At 50.9% G+C, this 18505-nt stretch overlaps 4 protein-coding genes across 4 annotated transcripts; 1 reads left to right on the top strand and 3 right to left on the bottom strand.

The window, feature by feature from the left end:
- Nucleotides 1–468: 468 nt before the first annotated feature.
- LAJ45_08974 (uncharacterized protein) lies at nucleotides 469–3249 on the bottom strand (the record flags this gene model as incomplete). The annotated part of the gene is made up of 4 exons (XM_046118522.1): nucleotides 469–698; nucleotides 756–2028; nucleotides 2082–2367; nucleotides 2420–3249. 4 exons carry the CDS (start codon nucleotides 3247–3249, stop codon nucleotides 469–471), a joined length of 2619 nt encoding a protein of 872 aa, XP_045968199.1.
- A 4846-nt stretch (nucleotides 3250–8095) lies between these two features.
- Nucleotides 8096–8876, bottom strand: LAJ45_08973 (uncharacterized protein; the record flags this gene model as incomplete). The annotated part of the gene is made up of 2 exons (XM_046118521.1): nucleotides 8096–8325; nucleotides 8378–8876. 2 exons carry the CDS (start codon nucleotides 8874–8876, stop codon nucleotides 8096–8098), a joined length of 729 nt encoding a protein of 242 aa, XP_045968198.1.
- A 10-nt stretch (nucleotides 8877–8886) lies between these two features.
- LAJ45_08972 (uncharacterized protein) lies at nucleotides 8887–9615 on the bottom strand (the record flags this gene model as incomplete). Its single annotated transcript, XM_046118520.1, has 5 exons — nucleotides 8887–8891; nucleotides 8938–8951; nucleotides 9047–9078; nucleotides 9137–9195; nucleotides 9249–9615. The coding sequence occupies 5 exons, from the start codon at nucleotides 9613–9615 to the stop codon at nucleotides 8887–8889; spliced, it is 477 nt and encodes a 158-aa protein (XP_045968197.1).
- Nucleotides 9616–15888: 6273 nt separating this feature from the next.
- On the top strand, nucleotides 15889–17879 carry LAJ45_08971 (uncharacterized protein; the record flags this gene model as incomplete). The annotated part of the gene is made up of 2 exons (XM_046118519.1): nucleotides 15889–16418; nucleotides 16481–17879. The coding sequence occupies 2 exons, from the start codon at nucleotides 15889–15891 to the stop codon at nucleotides 17877–17879; spliced, it is 1929 nt and encodes a 642-aa protein (XP_045968196.1).
- Nucleotides 17880–18505: the final 626 nt, after the last annotated feature.

The raw sequence follows: 18505 nt of genomic DNA, 5'->3' as shown, positions 1-18505 counted from the left end.
GCGTTGCTCATCTTGCGTCAGTCAGTCAGGACCCGTGTCGCATGTGGCGTGGTGTGGCGTAGTGGAGCAGAGTGGAGCAGAGTGGAGTGTTGGCTCGTAGCCCATGCAAAGTGTGGAGAAACTTTAGATAGCACAGATAGCGCGGGAGAACGTGCCCTGATCATGATTACTTCTTGCAAATTCATAATCAAATAATTTAATAATACCGAAACTGTCTGGCTTCCAATTATGTACCCGAATGAATTTAAACATACTAAACACATGTACATATGACATTATCCATTCATATCGTTAGAGTAAATATTATAGACATGTACACTATGAAATGAAATAAACATGGCACTCCTACACATATATACTTAATTGTAGGTACAAAGAAAGTGCCCATCATAACTCCCCCCACCCCGAGGTATCATCACATCATACCAATCAATGCTTAGCACTTAGCACTCGCAACAAAGTTACAAACTAGTACCTCTCCAACATCCACTCTCGCCTGTCCTCCGCCGGGATCGTCTCCATGAGTGCCCTCTCGCCCTTCTTTACAATGAGATACTTCTCCATCGCGTCGACGCCAACCCACTCCTTTAGCTTCTTGTGCTCCTTGAGCGCATCGAGCGCCTCGCCTAGGTCTTTTGGAAGCTTCTTGACGATGCCGAGCCCGTTTCGTTCGCGCGAGGTCATCTTCGAAGGGTCATCTATGGCTTGTTAGTTTCTCGTTTTCTGTGGAGGGAGAGTGTTATTGATTGTATTACCTTTTGCGCCCGTACCTGGGAGTTTGGTCTTCGCCTTGAGTCCTAGACAGCCCGCACCGATGACCGCAGCCATGGTGAGATACAAGTTCGCAATTCCATCAATGCACTTGATCTCCCAGTGTGCATCCTCCTTGGAGCACCTCCTGAGCGGAACCTCCTTATTCTGGTCACCCCACGCGACCCACGTCCCGCCCGCCCAGCACGTGTCCAGCAGCCTCTCATAGCTCGCGTTATTTGGCATTGTGAACGCCGCGACCGCCCTCAAGCTCTCCAGCAAGCCCCCGAAGAAATGCTCCTCATTCTCGCGCGTTGGCGGCGAGATCGAGATGTGTGCGTGCGCAGCGGTCCCCGCGCGTGTTTGGAAGGGCTTCGGATGGAATGTCGCGCGGATCTTGTACTTTGCGCAGATGTGCACGATTGTCTCGCGCGTGTGGTAGAGCGTGTCGATGCTCGCTAGCGGGGGCAGCGGGCCCGTGACGATCTCGTACTGGCCGTCGGCGCTCTCGGGGTGGAAGAGGAGGACCTCGACGCCGCTGCCCTCGAGCGCCTCGACGCACTCCATGAGGATGGTCATGCTCTCGTTTTGCAGGGCGCGGCCGGTGCTCCATGCGTGGATGCCGCTGATGGGTTCGAGGTCGCGGGTTCCGTCAGGGTCCCGGTGCAGGAAGACGACTTCGGTCTCGATGCCGACGAGGAAGTCGACGCCGTGGTCGTCCTTGGCGCGGCGTGCGGCTTTGGCGAGGACGGTGCGAGGGCAGATGTCGACTTCGAGGCCGTCGGGGTGGGAGGGGTGCTTGTCGCGGAGGAAGCACATGACGCTGGCGTGGCCGGGGGCGTAGCCTTCGCAGCTGCGAAGGCTGCTCCAGTCGGGGATGACCATAAGCTGGCCGCAGTGCTTGAAGTCGTCGGTGGGGCTATCGTCCTGCAGTATGGAGAGCGAGGCCGAGGTGATCTCGAGGAAGGAGCGCTTCTCGACCATCTTTTTCATCTGCTTGACGGAGACGACGCGCAGGCGCATGGTCGAGGTGTAGTCGAGCCATTCGAGACGGAAGAAGCGCACTTTGGGGTGCTTGGAGAGGAACTTGTTGAGCAGGTGGACTTCGGGGTGCGCGTAGGCGGGGGAGTCGCCGGCGAGGGGTGGGTTGTTGCTGGGGTCGGTGGGGGTGAGGTTGAGCTTGTAGAGGGCGTTGGAGTTGTCGAAGAGGAGCTTGGTGGTGATGTCGGCGGCCTGCTCGAGCGTGATTTGCCCCTTTATTACACGCTTGACTAGTACCTGTTTTGTTTGGTCAGAAACTGCGATGTGGTGAACGATGGTGGGGGGCGCACCTCGCTCAGGACTTCACGCATCTGAGAGTTTGCGAGAGCGTAGGTTTCGGGGAACCAGTGACCGTCAGTGCTCCATAATAGCTTGTTGGTGGGTGCTAGTTCAAAGAGCTGTTTGATTACAGTCTTCTGACCGTCTTGTGAGATCATGGGAAAGACTTCGCCAAAGTCTAGGTAGACGTTCTTGTAGACAGACGCAAGGTAGCCCGCCTCTTGGGTGTACGGATACGCAGAGTGAAGCAGCACCATCGGCACCTCTGGATACGCTTTTATAAGCGCTTGTAGATGCCTACCTCTCATCAGCACACGCACATATCCCGGAGGAGGAGGGCAATACTCACGCAGGATTCGCCTTCAGCAGATTGATATCATTATCACCCAGCCCCGTATGGAATTGCAACGGCTTCTTCTCCTCATGCTGCGTAATGCTCCTCGAGATCTCCCTCACTAAAAAGTCATTAAACACCTTCTCCCTAATCCGAAACCCGCCCGCCCCCGCCGCACACCTCGCCTTGCGCAGCACCGCCGCAAACGCATCCATCAGCGGCCCCGCCTGGGTCTCCTCGGGGCTGATGTCGAGCCCGCTGCGATAACACACCACCGACTTGAAGCCCGCCACCTTCGGATCATTCAGCGCCGCGCGCATGACGGCGGCAAACTCGGTCGCCCACTTGTTGAAGATCTCTGGGCCCACGCTCGAGATCTCCTTGAGGTCCTCCGGCAGCTCGACACAGTACTTTTGCAGGATTGTCTCGGCGACTTTCTCGATGCGGACGATTCTGCGTGTGCCGCTGGAAGTGAACTGGTCGTGCCAGGCGAAGGGCTCGACGCTGTCTTCGTCGAGACCGTCGTCCATGAGGATGCATTGGGTGCCCGCAAAGCATTTTCTGGCCCACTCGGTTTCGTCAAGGGTTGCGCGGTGGGTCTTGACGGCGGACCAGGTGGGGTCGCAGCCGAGCCAGGTGGAGAGCTGCTTGACGGCGCGGTGGTGAGAGAGGGTGTGGAGGGTGTCGGGGAGGGCGGGGCCGGAGGCTTCGGTGGTGATGGATTCGAGGGGGGCGGCGGAGGTGTGTGTGCTGCGGAGGAGGTTGTGGGCGTGGTTGTCGATGAGGGGGTGGGTGAGGATGAGGGTTTGGAGGTCGGAGATGGAGGTGGGGGGTGAAGGGGCCATGGTGGGTGTGGTGGGTGTAGCTATGATGGGGTCTCAGTAGAGGTAGTGATGAGGGGGGGGTTCTGTGATGGAGAATTAGCGTTAGGATGAAAGTATAGCTGCAATAGGTTTCTATGTAGTAGTATTAGGATGAATATCTGGCTGAAATGATGTATTTGGGAGGAGGGGCAATGCCGAGAGCAACAAAATGTATGGAAGCGCAAGATTAATAGAATGTAAGAAAGTGCAAGTGTAAATGGGAACAAAGTCAACAGCAAGAGAACGATTCTAAATACCTGTCAAGCTGTTGCTGAGGAGGGGGGGGAATTGCCCACTGATAAACTGGCTGCCCCTCTGATGATGCAAAGTGTTTGTGAAGCTGGGGGGCAGATTGTGATGATGTCGATGGCGGGGATGGTGGGGGTGAGGCTGAACAGCAATCAATTGTGGGGAAAGCTCACGTGTGTGTGTGTGTCCGAGGGAGCTGCAGCTTTTTTGGTTGGCGGCATGGAGCAGGGGTCAGAGGGTGGTGGGGCTTGGCGGTGCAGATCTCTCTTCTGACTGACCCGTGCTGCCAACATCTTGCATGCAGGGCAGCTCTGGGAACTATCCCTCGACAGGAGTATACTACATAGGTACATCATCTACTTCATCTACATCGTCTACATCGTCTACATCATCCCCTAACCGATGCGGACCATCAGACACCCCCAGGTATCCCCCCTCACAGAACTCCTCCCCTTCTACGCATGACTACAATTGCAACAGAGACTGACGAATTCTTAGCCTCTCATGCTCAATCTTGTCCTCTCTGAAAACCTGCTCTAAGCTGCACAGGCTAGCGTTCGGCGAATTTCCCTTCCCGCGTTACTCTACTTTACCGACAGCTCTTCCGATGAGTTGTTCCGCCATCTTGGCAGCACCATACCCAATCGCGCAAGGTTGATCGACGACTAGCTACATGTACTCTAGATGATCCAGGGTATTTGAGTGATCACCAATGATCATTGCGGGGATGCAGCTTCACGTCATCGTTTCATCGCGTCAGCTGCCAGGCACCCAGGTTTTCAGGGAATGACGAAGCGTTGGTTTGGCTGTTGGGATGGATAGTTGGAGATCTGGGTCTGGGTGTGTGTGTGCGTGTGCGAGCAAAGCCAAGACCGGCGTCATAAATACTCACTCGGGGTGTTAATTGGGGACATTTCATCTGGTTTATTGATTTCGTGTGGGACGTTTCACTTGTGAATTGCTAGATCCAAGATCAAGGGTACATCAACACGGGTAGCTGCGGTAATAATTCCTATAATATCCGTGCTATAGGACAGGTACATATGAAGTCACTGCTACTTACCCCGCAAAACTCGATGCTGGTACTGGTGCAACAGGGTCTGGGATATATCAGGGCCTGGGGCTGGGAATCTGCTCGCGAATCTCGCAATACTGTGTGCATGGATGGCCAGTCGCGCACCTGGTCCGTTAGAGATTAATTAATTGGGTCCGCTCATTGGCTGGTTCGTTCGAGCCCTGATAAGATAGGATTTGGCATGGGCGGTCCCCCGGTCACCTAGTGCGAGTCATATGACCTGAAAGAAAATTCTGAATGGACGAATGAAAGGAAGCTCAAGGTACGCTGTCCAACGACCTATCACAATCAACGTCTCCCCACCATCACCCCACTCTCACCCCATGTTTCTGAAAACGAGAGAAGGACGCCAGATCTTGGGTCGGGAAGTTCTCATGCTAGCTCAGCACTCGCTTCCAGAATAGACAATGCTTGGACCCCGATAATATGACAAGATCTCGATTGTCTCACGTTGCCAGTCCTCGCAGTCATCGAAGGACGTGCACTACTCTAGACGCACACCACCCATGAGTAAAAGACTACTGGGAAGAAGCCGATTGGTTAGTAATAACTGGGATCGCTGACGAATCCAGTTGCTACTAATCACTCTTTTTGAAAGTGATTGCGGGGTAACTATTTACTTGGGCTTGCCTACAGGAATGCTTGAGTCGGAAGATACCTTGGGAGATTTAGCGGGAATTCATGTGGGGAATTCGATGGTAGGAGCGTGTTAGACACATTAAGACACCTCCCATGGACCCGGGTAGGAAGGGCTGTGTGGATGCTTGTGGCTGCTGCGATTGGTGAGCCCAAGAACCGGATTCTGGGAATGGTTGTCAGCTAATCGGAAGTTTTACCACATATAGTGGCCGACTAAGACCACGGGTCTGGGAATGGTTACTCCTTGTGTCCCGATTGTTGGTGATACAGAAACGGCCCCTTTTTTGCTCATCTCTCTCTGCAATGACCACGGGCCATCTGGTCGGACAGCCTATAACACAACGGCTACTCCCACGTGGATCATGTCTTAGACACTTAAAAGTATCTACTAATACCTCCGAGCTGAAACCAGAGATCTAGGAGGCAAGTATTACTTCTGTCCCGATTGATCGTGGTACGACAACGACCCCCCTTTTTTTTGGTAGCCTTTTGTCGCAGATAAGCGGGTAGCTTGGTTGGAAAACCTATAGTACGACTGCTTAGTACCATCTGCATCGTGTTTTAGACAGTTAGGCAGTTCCACTATTACGCTCTGGTTGAAGCCGCGTTGGTTCATTCAATATTAGGGTACCCCGACCCGGTGTGCTTGGGGTTGGCGTTGAACACGGACCGATCAAGAGCCCGCCTGGTCTGGAAATATATATTAGTATTAAATGGTATCTTAGACTAGGTGATCAAACGAGATCAGCCCACAAAATGGGTCGTCAATCATACATAAACAAGGAGACCGTCTATCACATGCAATTAATGAATTAAACAAAAAAGGAGACGTCTATCACGTGATCGCGTTGCCAGACATAACGACGAGTGATCTCTAATGACGGCAATTGCCACTAAATCAGCGCCCGCGTTACGTCTAGCATACACAACGCCACTCAGTGAGCTTACAGTCATCATCTGTGAGGCACCCAAAGGGCTTCGCGCAACCTTTTTGGCGGCTGGTTTTCGTGCCTGTTAATCATAGTTTATCACTCGGCACTCGGAAATGATCACGAGGTGGTTTAAATTTTTTTTTTGTTTAATTCATTAATACGAGGTGGTTTGAGCCTTGATTATGATTCCGGCCAAGTGCGTTCGACCGAGACCCTAATAGGGGATGGTTTATCGCATCGAGAACGATGTCCTGCATAATTGAAGTGCCGTGGGCGTGTTCTGCCCTGGGGGTGGTGAGGCGGTGGAGATCAGCTGTGGGGTCACATACTGACCGGCTTAGAAATAATTTTCAAAGATAATTACTGTTTATACCTGTTTAAGCAGCCCGAGGTTGGTGATTTCATTACCATTGACGACTCCAAAGACTATTAGCCATCCAAGAAACATTGCGATACTCGAAATTAGCATAGAGAGATACATGCTCGGGTTGCTCTTCGGCTTCCGCTGGGGGACGACACAAAAAAGCATTATGCTAAATGACTCCATCATGCGAAATCAAAACCCGTTGAACCGCTGGAGCTGGCGGTGGAGGGATAAGAAGAGATAGCTGTGGTGGATGTGAAACATTTCTCGAGTGGGAGTGATCAAAACGTAAATGGGTAATAATACCGGCGGATTACCTCTGGCTAGTTATCCGACCATGATTCCTTTTGCCACTCGGCATCCTAGTTTGCTTACAGAATGGTTAAAAGTATGGTATTGTAGGTTTCATTCGTTTTGGGTTTATTAAGAGGTTTTTGTCATCGGGTTTCCATGGGTTGGACTGTTATTTAGATGGAGAGCTGATGGGGATATACGTTATTAGGAAATAATTACATCTGTATACTCATAACTACAACTCAAATTATTAGAATATTTCTGTCTATATTATTAAGTACAGCGATTCACAGGCATTTGGCGAATACCCCCATTTGGCGAATTTGTATGTAGCAACCAGCCAGCAACCAGTAAACCCTCGAGTTTGACTAAGATATCTTGATTCTTATTGGCCTTAATCCCTGTTCGCCAAACGGGGGTATTCGCCAAATGACTGTGAATCGCTGTAATGATATTTGATTGGCTCAATTATGATTATTTGATATAGCCCGAAGATTGTGGATGAGTACGGCAGCCTTTACTTACAAAAGGTACGAGCCCAGGATAATGATGATCTAGCGTTGATCAAGTGCGGGCCTAATGTTAGATTATTGCATATCCCTGGCTTCCTTAGAGTCTCTTGCCAGGTAACGCGGTACACACAATCCATGTCCATGACAGAAATACATACATACTTCATCATCGCACTAGCGTACACTTCTTTGTTCATAGTGCGGGTGCGCGACAATCTCCTTGTTGGGCGTGGTGTTTTCTTTGTTCCATACATGTGGTCCAAATACATGTACTGTAGTCTCTTGCTCAGCCCCTGCGGACAGCATGATACCATAGGGACGGCCTGCTGCCGTAGGGTCTGGAAGCTTGTATATCTTTCCGACAAGTGTCGAGAAAGGACCCCGACTGTATGTCGGGGGGTAAAAAAATATCGATTTCCAGCCGGAATGCTAAAACCATGCCCGCTTCTCGTGTCAAGGTGCTAAAATATGTCCGCTTCTCACTTTACATACCAAAATAAAGTTTCTTTTAGACGGGAGCGGGCATATTCTAGCACTCCGACATGAGAGGCGGATGTGGTTTTAGCACTCCGGCTGGAAAATTAAGCGTTATTTTGACCCCCGGCATGAGAATTTTACGAGGGCGGGCATTGTTTTAGCACTACGGCTGGTTTATTTCGGCTCTGACAGCAGCTCAAGAAGAGGAACGAAACTACTCCTTTGTATATACAGAAGGCTGCACTCCTCTCTCCATAATTCACTCTTTCCGCTACCACTTGTAATGCTACCCACGGTAAAATTCCAATTCCTCCTCGGTATCATCATCGAACGAGAAACACCCTTCATCCGGGAGCGGCGCTCCATCATGGCCCAATAGATCACGCCGTCTCTCCTTTTCCATGCGGTGTAATTCTGGTTCACGTTCCTGGAGAGCCTTTTCCCGTAACTTGTCGAATCGTTCTGTTTCTGGGTGCCAGTAGGGAGCATGCCATGCATACGATGGGTTAGAGGAAACTAGAGACATCCGTCAGCGCCGACTGCAGCAAATGGCCCGCAGTAAACGTACCTATCTTGTGGAATGTATCAACCCTGGATCGTGCTGGTTGCTGGTCCAAGGCGTCAATTGTGCATTCCGCATCTGCCACCTCTTGTCCAGCTGCCCCCCCGGCTTGATGCTTACGCCGTTTGGATATAGCCGCTACTGGTTTCTTGGTTTCCCCAGCGGTTGTAACCTCCCACCTCTCAGTTTCTTCATTAAACACCGTTATCCTGGTGCTCTTTTTCGATGTAAAACTCGTGGCGTGCGGAAGGATGGCCCACGCGAAGCGGGCGTAAATAAACGCGGGATGCATCATGAGGGATTCTGTAGCTCGGTTGTGAAATGTCTTGCAGTAGTTGAGACCCATTGTCAGAAAGTGGATAACAATCTTACCCTCCTTGGGGACAAACGCAAAGGCACCCGTGTCAAACAATGTGTGGAGGTCTTGTCTCAGACGGAGACAGTTGCGGATATCAGATGTCCTGTAAGGGGTTGTGAGGGTGCTGTTGAGATTGTAGAGGTGCATTTCATTTCAGTCAAACTTGAAGATGTTAGCGGTGAAGATGCATTTGTGTAAGAGTGCGTACCCAATCGCGTTCGTCTTTTGGGACCAGATAAGCAACTTGTGTTATTTCCACAAAGCGCGAGATGCGGCATGAATGATCTAGCTCGTTGACGGCGCGAGAGTACTCTTACGGTGCAGGAGGACTCCCCTCAAATTCATCCGACTACTTTGGGGATCAGTCTCGTGCCTGTGTCAGATGAAGCATAAATCATTCAACCTACCTCCATAACAAGCCATTTCGGCGGAATATTGGTATGTGGGAACCGCCAATTTTCAAAGTCTGGACACAGGGGATACGCAAGATTGCCCACCCTCCAAGTAGAGGGATAGAACCAGTACGCGGGGCTGTCAGGACGGCGTCAGGTGGAATATCAGTGGCAGGGGCCGGGACATCGGCATCCAGCCTACATGATGACAAAACACCTGACACATTGCAGGCAACAATTGAACAAGCCTGGACAGCGGTCCGGTGATGGATGCCCCAAACAGGTACTTCATCGGATTGCGGTTGGCTGGAAACTATCACACGGTCAAGGGCTTGTAGACTAAACATGACATCGTGGCCATCGGGATAGCCTGGGTGTCTAAAGGTGGTGGATTTGGGCTTTGTGGGGATTCTGGGCTCGGGGTCGCTGCGGACGTCCGTCGATGCTGAAAGTTGGGAGAGTACGTGCACGCAAGGATTGGCCGGGGAAGCCATCAGATCCAAGACTTAGTAGTTAATGAATATAAGGGATAAGTTTTTATACAGGAGAGTGGAATACATGTAATTATCAGTTCTAGCTGTTCTAGGAAAGGTGTTGCTAATATCTGTCCTTGGATGCTCTCCTGGAGGTTGGCCACTGTCGTGTAAGGTTGAGATAAGATAAGATGGGGCTCTGCTAGATGATGATGACCTAGCACCTCGACAACTGCCAGCCCACCTCCACAGATAAAGACAGTATTCAGGCTTGCTATGATAGGGTACGCTCCCCTACACACACCCGCAGAGCCTCACCAGCAGAGCCTCTCCTCTACCACACACCCACCTTCCCTGGAGAGCCCAATTGTCTCGCGCCCACGGAGTCTCGGCCTCGCTTAGCCTAAACTTCAGAGGTAACCTTTATTGGTTCTTGGGCGTGGAGGTATTGAATCAGTCACGATTGTTCCTCTCCGAAGGTAGCCTTTATTCGTTCTTGGGCGTGGTGGGGTAGGAGTCGCGTCTGTCAATAAACCATTCAGCCAGGATATACATGCTTTCCTATACATGCCCTCCACCTTTAGTGTGGAGGTACTGAATCAATTGCTTGGTAGGAGTCTCTTAACACCACAACGGCGTCACTCCCGCCTCACGTGATGGGTCACTAGAGTACCCCTGCATGCGTCGCCAAGGCGGTTCCTGCGTATGATCTTCAGGCACAGAATAGAGTACATACATACAGCAAGAGGGAAAATTATTGTAGAAACAGGGGTCTAAAAACAGGGTTTCTATGGCTGGGCAAGCCAATAGGACTCTTCCCATACTTCTACAATAATTTTACCTCACGCTGTATGTACAAACCTAGCCGAAATGTAGTGGCCGAGGTCCTCGCTCTACCGGTATTACACTGCCTCCGGTTGTGGGGCCCAGATGTAGCTTCTGTGGCGGTCTGACATTAAGTCTTTTTATTTTATTTTATTTTATTTTATTTTGTTGTGGGGGGAGTGTCTTGGTGTCGGACCATACAAGTACAAGTCACTATAACGCCATACATGCAGTTGATACTTTATGCGATAGTTACATATTCTCAGATGATTTAAAAAAAAAAAATAAAAAAAAAAAGTGGCGCGAATCGTGCAAGGGTGTCACGAATCGTCAGGGGTCTATGCGGCTCCCAAAAGCGACTGTAATCAACAAGGGCGAGGTTTTCTCATAGTATAGTGTATCGCAACCTCTTGGAAGTCCTGGAATTTCGAATTTCTACCCAGGTCAGGCATAGATTTGGTGTTTGGTGCGGTGTTGGTCTTGGGCCCGCGGCGTGATGCCTCTAGAGGGTGATAGGGTCGTACAGCCACTCATCAAAAGTGTTCGTGATTCATATCAACGTTGGTCAGTGCGTGGTGTGGCTTACCCGATTTTACGGTCAAGTTGAGCAACTAAAATGTATCTATATACATAATTGTATCTAGTGAGTGACAGAGAATAAAAATAACATGAATGTCTAATATTGACTTTGACCACCATTGACCGTTGTTGCTGTGTTAAGGTTTTGAACATTTCAATGGGCACTTTGATTCCTGACTTGAGCCGGACATGTCACATTAAATCCGAATCACAAACACTTTTGATGACTGGCTGTACATACAGTAATAGCGTATACTGGGCGGAACTCTGAGAGGTAGTTAGTTCATAAGGGGCGTCCAGTGGGTGAGTGCGTCGAGTGATATTCTATGATTAATGTGGAGTCGCACAGCCAGAGAGCGCGCTGCTGTAGGGCATCGAGAAGGTCGTACTGTAGCAGGGAATACTGTAGAGGAGGTGTACTGGGGGACTTCGATGGTAGTAATGCCGTGCCTTGGTATGTGTCGAACGGAGGGATACTTTACGATTAGTGGGAGGTAACTTTGCATCCCCGACCCGACATGGGCAAGTTTGCCTGATAGCAAAACCCGTTTAGACCCTCTGTTACCACATTTCTCAGTTTACCACTTGCTAACATCGCTTTCTCTAAACGAGACTTTTTTACTACCGTGTCCGCCAAACACGCCTTTAATTGCACTTTGCTAGTTACGAGCCACCGTACTTCATGTTCCATCATACCTTCACGCCGGTACTGGTAAGGAAATAAGTCTCAAATCACGATTTGCTGGGGAAGAAGGCTTATATAAGCGTTTTGGGGCCAAAAAGGGTGGTTTTAGCATTATTTGGCGTAAACCTCCAAATCGCACGGTAATACTCCGTCCCAAATAAGGCATATATACGCCTTTACCTGAGCAAAAGCGTTATTTTGAGACAAATCTTAGGTTCATTAAAGTCAGAACGGGTATTTCTATAAGGCTGAGAGGCAGACGGAAAGTCTTATTTAGACCTTATGACTCAAATAAGCCTAAATTTGGGCTGTTTTGGGCATAAGTGTGACCGTCGGCCAGGACTAGCTACGAATAAGGCTTATTTAAAACCGTTTGTAGAGTTTGTATTACCGACTCGGATTCACTAAGAATTATGCAAATTCATAAGGTTTTGTGGGTTAGGGTTACAAGTAGGCACTTAGAAAATATCAAGCCGTCTACGCCTACTCATCTCCATCATTTCTACTACCTCTGTAGCATCTACCCCCCCCCCCCCCCCTTTTCCCCCCCACAATCACCATCACCGTTATTATCAAAGTGGGAGCTAATCAATAAATTGAGCAGCGATTAATCCAGCAGCAGCGAATCCAGCAGCAGCGGCGAATCCAGCAGCAGCAGCGAATCCAGCAGCAGCAGCGAATATAGCGCCAAATACGGCATCAAATACAGCACCAAATCGAGCATCAAATTCAAACAATTGAAGTTAATGGGCAGGCAGGTAGGCGGGTAGGTGGGTATGTGGGTAGGCGAGTAGGTGGGTTGGCGTGAAGATATGCAGGTAGGTGTAGGTAGGTGTAGGCAGGCATAGGCAGGCATAGGCAGGCAGGCAGGCAGGCAGCCTGAGGTAGGTAGGTAAGTAGGTAGGTAGGTAGGTAGGTAGGTGAGTAGACACGGAGTGGAGAGAAGGGGGCGGGGAAGGCGGGCGGCCATCGATATATATAATGTCAAATTAAGCCTTATAAAGTATCATAAGCCTTTGTATTAATAAAGCTTAAAAAAATAGTAGGCTTGTAAGAGCCTAAACCGTGACGGACGACTAAGTCTTATTTAAAACATACTAATATTTTTTATAGGCTTACTTTAGCCTGTTTATAGGTTTATACAAATACCTGTTCTGACGTTAAAGTAATTCTTTTCTTTAGGTGGGCCTTATTAACAAGAAAAACTTTAATAAAGCGTGATTTATGCAAGCTCCTAAGCAACAGTCATACTTATACCCAAACAGGCCAGATTTAGCCATATTTAAGATATAAGGTTTCAATAACTTGAGTCTCTACTACAGGACTCTGAGAGTAACTATATTCTGAGCGCTACTAGGAAAAGGATCTATTCATGAGAGTACTAACTGATGAGTTTATGCCTTGCCAATGATTAGAAGACCGGCCAGAGTGAAGCTTCAAATGCTCAGCGATTCTCGGAATCCTCTGAGCATTGTAAATCTGCCAGTGCCGGTAGCGGTAGGGACTATGCTTGGGATATCTACAATAAGCAAAAGCTCTACCGTGACAGCAATCACTAAACTTACACTTGAGCGGCAGCTCATTCATACAGGCCCCGGTTGTATGGCAACCAAGGCTGCATGTGTTACAAAGGCTTTCACTAAGGATGGTTGCCTTCGGAGCTGAAAGCACTCGCTGACGCTTAGAGAGAAGTGGGGTAGCAGTGGTATTGCTTCCCTTCCACCAGAAGGCATTGCTGGAACTTAGTAAAGTAGTAGGGGCAGAGAATAGAGTCCTTTTGAGTATAAGTACTCAGGGCCATTTCTGCCCCACTGTCCGGTTTTTCCTCATCTTCAGAAAGCCAGCGAGAAGCTATCTAGAGTATTACGTTGAAGCAGAGTCCTTAAAGATTATTGAGTTCTAGTGATAGTATCTTTAAATAACCTGCAACCTGATTTCTATCTTGCATGGCCGTATCTATTCTATTGGATTCTAGCAATACACAGAAAGGCTGCCCCCATTACAAGAAGCCTGGTTAAAGAGGAAGCGGGAGAGACTCAAGAGAAGAAATTGAGGTGGAGAGTTCTCCAGAGAGTGCCAGGTTACTCCAGAGGCTCAACGGATTAGGCGAGGTGGTGAGGAGATATGGGAGGGGTAGGGAGACTAGTTGACCTGGCATCAACCTCTGGAAAAAGGGGCAATCCCACGGAGGTGGATGCTAGCTTGCTGATGGAGATGAGTAGGCGTAGACGGCTTGATATTTGCTAAGTGCCTACTTGTAACCCTAACTTATGAAACCTTATGAATTTGCATAATTCTTAGTGAATCGGTAATATTAATTCTACAAACGGTTATAAATAAGCCTTATTTGTAGCTAGTCCTGGCCGATGGTCACACATATGCCCAAAACAGCCCAAATTTAGGCTTATTTGAGACATAAGGTCTAAATAAGACTTTCCGTCTGCCTCTCAGCCTTATAGAAATACCCGTTCTGACGTTAATGTAGGCAGTATTATTGGTAGGTAAGGCTCTTTTGCACAATAATTTGGTATGTAATCTACGCGCAATTAGACTCCAGGCACCGATTAGGAGGCATATGTAGATACCCAATCGCTTAGTAAAAGTCGTGTTTTGGCTGTATTACGCATCAAAACGGAGATATTGCGTGAAATTTGATTGCGCGTATCGTGAATAAACGTTATATCTAAGCCCTAACCCTACTTTAGTATGCCCTCACTCACTGCTGTACTTTTTTCAGCGCCGTCCCAACTCAGTGCTAGAGTTCCGCGACCTCAACTCATTAGACCTATATATGCTCCGTAGACAGAAGAAGCATATATGTTAAATCAATGTGCCAGGCAACAGCACCCTAACGAACACACTAACGTCGTCGTCGCCTTTCCCTGGTGCCTAAACGTAAGCCAGACATCGATATCGTGTGCAGATCCTTTTTGGTAAGACGGTGCGTTACACATTCCTGGACACCGTTACCTCTCTCTCTCTCTCTCTCCTCGTCCTATCACGATCGATCGTGCGGGTACTCGGCACCCTAGCTCCCGAGTGACACTCCGTGACGCCTAGCGTCGGCGGTAAGCTTTTCGGCGACGCGTCACGTCATGCCATGGGTGTGTGCACGGGAAGAGAAGGGAAAGCTTAGCATTGTCTCCTATTTTTGGGACCGTAATGTTGCGCGGAACGGTGGATAAGGAAGATATGTTCGGGCGGGGTTGTTTGTGTCGCTAGGATGTATGTGAATTTGAAGGGGAAACTGAGGATAATCTGTTCTCCTTTCTGCGGTGGTGAAGTCTCGATATCACGGCGCAATTATTACCCACCCGAAAGGGAAGGGAAGGGCTGAATAGTAACAGTGCCGCACGAGCCAAGAGCGTCACCAGCCAGCGTGGACCACAGTACGGCCCAGTGTAATCTATCCTATGCACCCGAGATCAGATCATAAAGCTTGTCGTTATTAATATATGTCTCGGCACCGAATATCCAGATGGTGGTGGTGGCGGCGCTTAGCTGGCTGCATGCACGCAGGGAGTACACGGACGGGGTAGAATCTGCAAGGGACCGCTGTAACGTTTTGATTCTGTGAGATGTGGGGGGTGAGCTGGGAGGACGACGACGACGACACAGAGATTGAGGACAAGTGGGCAATAGAATGGCTGATATATATACGATTAGAGTACTGCAAGAATCGACTGTACATACCAGTGGGCGTGTGTTCTGAACTCTCGAAGGGAAGGGAATGCGCAATCAAAGACAGAACTGTTTAATGGTTCGTTGCCCAGGGATGATAGCGCCAGCGGTTGTGCGTCCAATCGGGAGTCACGGCAGCCCCTGAGGGTGTCTTGATTGGTTAATTTTAGGTGTCTCTGGGGGAAGGGCGATTAGCTGCCATTCTATTCAAATTCGAATATCACAGCTATATGGGACCTGGAGGGGGGTGCATGGGATGAGTGAGGGTGCCGTGCGTTCCATTCAAGTGAGAGCTGTCGCTGTTTCAGACGAGATGGTATTTGTGTCGTGACAGTCACTGGCCCCCTTGGTTCTTCTTATACCCACGGTGCCTCTTTGCTTCTCTGTTTTACTGTTCTTCTCTTCGTTACTGTTCTTCTGGTTTTTTCACAGCCTTCGATATTCCCCGCGAGACGGTGATATAGTTCACAGCTAATCAATTAATACACTCCTCTCCCGGCGAGACACTCCCCACACTATTCACAATGGCCGGCACCCTCCAAAAACTCGCCGTCAACATCTTCTTCAAATCCCCCCCACCCACCAAAACCGAGGCCGACCTCCCCCCCGCCTACAACGGCCTCGTCTACACGCCGCCCTCGCCCACCGCCCACCGCCCCCCAAAACCACCCAAACCACCACACTCCAACGCCGCCCTCCCCCGCCGCTTTCCATGGCGCGCCCTTCTCTTGCAGCTCCTCGCCCTCGGCGTCTCCGCCCTCGCCCTCGGCATGACGGCCTTCGTGGTGTGGGTCTTTGACAACAATCCGGCGCAGACGTTCCACACGGACATAGTCTCGGGCTGGTCCACGGCCGTCACGCTGAATGCCGTGCTGGCGTGGCTGGCCGCCGTGGCGAAGGTGGCATTGATGTGGCCGCTCGCCGAGTGTATTGGGCAGATGCGGTGGGTGCTGTTTGCGGAGCGGCCGAGGAGGCTGGCGGATTTTGAGAGTATTGGAGGTGCGGGGAGGGATGTGTTTGGGGCGGTGGGGTGGATCTTTAAATTCCGGAGGGGGTGAGTTGGATTCGATATGGTGATTTGATAGTGGGGACTCTGCTGATGTTGATATGTTCTAGCCTGCTCGTCCACTTTGGCGCGGCCCTGATGCTCCTCTCCCTCGGCCTCGACCCCGCCATCCAACAACTCACCAGCTACGAGCTCCGCAGCGTGCCCGCCACCCCCGCCACCCCCGCCCGCCTCTCCTCCAACCCGTCATACACGCCCACCCGGGGCTTCTCCCGTGGCCTGATCCTCGCCACGCCGCGCGCCCTCCTCTGGGGCGCGACCTCCGCGCTCCTCGGCGACCCCGTCACCACGACCCACTCCTGCGCCTCGGGCAACTGCACATACCCGGCCGCAACCTCCGTCGGCGTGTGCAGCACCTGCGACGACATCACGGACCAGCTGACCCGCAACTGCACAACCCTCACAACCAAGAACAGGTACTGCCAGAGCGCGACATGCTTCACCTCCGGCCAGCTGTGCACATACACCTACAACGCCACCTCCGCCGGCGGCGGAACAACATTCCTTTCCGCCAACGCCGAGGGCGCGAATTCTACTGTCGCTGGAAACACCGTCATTATACCTGCCGACAGGATCGTGTTGACGGCGCTGTATATACAGCAGGATAACGCGACCGCCGCGGCAACACAGAACCTCCCCATTGCGCCTGGGTATGTGGCGGAGGGCGGCTCGCACATGGCACGCGGGTATGTGTGTGCACTGCGGTTCTGTGAGCAGGCGTATCAAGCGCAGGTGGTGAATGGGACGTACAGCGAGACGCTGGTGAATAGCACCTCTGTTGACTCCTTCGCGCTGCCGGTTCCGCAGCTCAGCGAGATCACGGACGAGCTGCTGAACCGCCCGCTCCCCATTGCGGCGAGCGGGAAGACGAACGTCTCCACAGCTGCGTTGTTTGCGATGGGGATGGGCCTGGCGGTGAGTTTGAGTGGGAATGCGACGGTGCTGACGGCCGAGCCGCGGCCGGGAGAGGTGTCGGCGCTGCATCAGGGGCTGTATGTGGACCTGCTGACGGCGGATTTGGCGGGTGTGATGGCGAATGTGACGGGGAGTATGAGTGCTGCGGTGAGGAATGAGGGGGCGGGCGTGGAGGGCGTGACGCTGGTGGTGGAGAGCTGGATGGTGGCGAGGTGGGCGTGGTTTGCGTGGCCGGCGGGGGTGTGGCTGGGTGTTCTTGTGCTGCTGGTGGCGGTGGTGAGGGGGACGTGGGTGGGGAGGGGCGGGTGGATGGGCGGGAGTGCGGTGGCGGGGATGTTGGTGGGCTTGGAGGCGGGGGTGAGGGCGGAGGTGGATGTGATGGGTGGAGGCGTGAAGAGGGATGAGGTGAGTGGCGGGCTGGGGGCGTGGAGGGATAAGTGGAGCGTGAGGAGCGTGGCCGAGGAGGTGAAGGTGGGCACGGGGGTGGTGCAGGAGGGCGGCGTGGCGGTAGTAAGGTTTAGGAGGGGGGATTAGAGCTCTGGACACCTTTTTTCTTTTTTCTTTGTAGTTATCTTTTTTGTTCACGTAGTTAATTTATGCCATTCTTTTGTTGTTTAATTTTCCTGCTCTTTTTTTGATGTGAAGTTGCAAACGTCGACCTATGACTAGTTATTTTGATTAATACCATCTACCTGTAAACCGCCTGTTGAATCAGGTACCTTTTGAATTAGCAGAGTGCTGGAGATCTTGGTACGGTTCCAACAAGGTTCATCAGCCTGCTACCCAGCCATAGTAGTGATAATATACCGTATTTGTTGTAGCATGTAGAGTTGATTCGCAAAATACAGGAATTTCACAACCGGTGCTGGCCATCACATTTCCACATAATTCTCCTGATAGCTACCGATCTACTTAGACACCCACCTACCCGCTCATTTGCGGACAAATTTCTACCACTAGTACCCGCTATCCAACTATCCCAGTCATTATCCGCCCCCCCAAAACCGTAGCCTCAAATCTTACCTCCCCTACCCCATCATTCTGGGTTGTCCATAAAAAAGTCAGAACTACCACACAAAACAGAGCGCGGCGCGGCATACTACGTCGCGTCTTATTTCCTGCTAGCTAGTCATATTTCATCACTCGTTCGACGCCAAGGC

Source organism: Morchella importuna (assembly GCF_003444635.1).
Source record: "Morchella importuna strain M04M26 chromosome Unknown Morimp01GS033, whole genome shotgun sequence".
NCBI classification, from domain to species: Eukaryota; Fungi; Ascomycota; class Pezizomycetes; order Pezizales; family Morchellaceae; genus Morchella; species Morchella importuna.
This window is presented reverse-complemented; position numbering and strand designations above follow the sequence as displayed.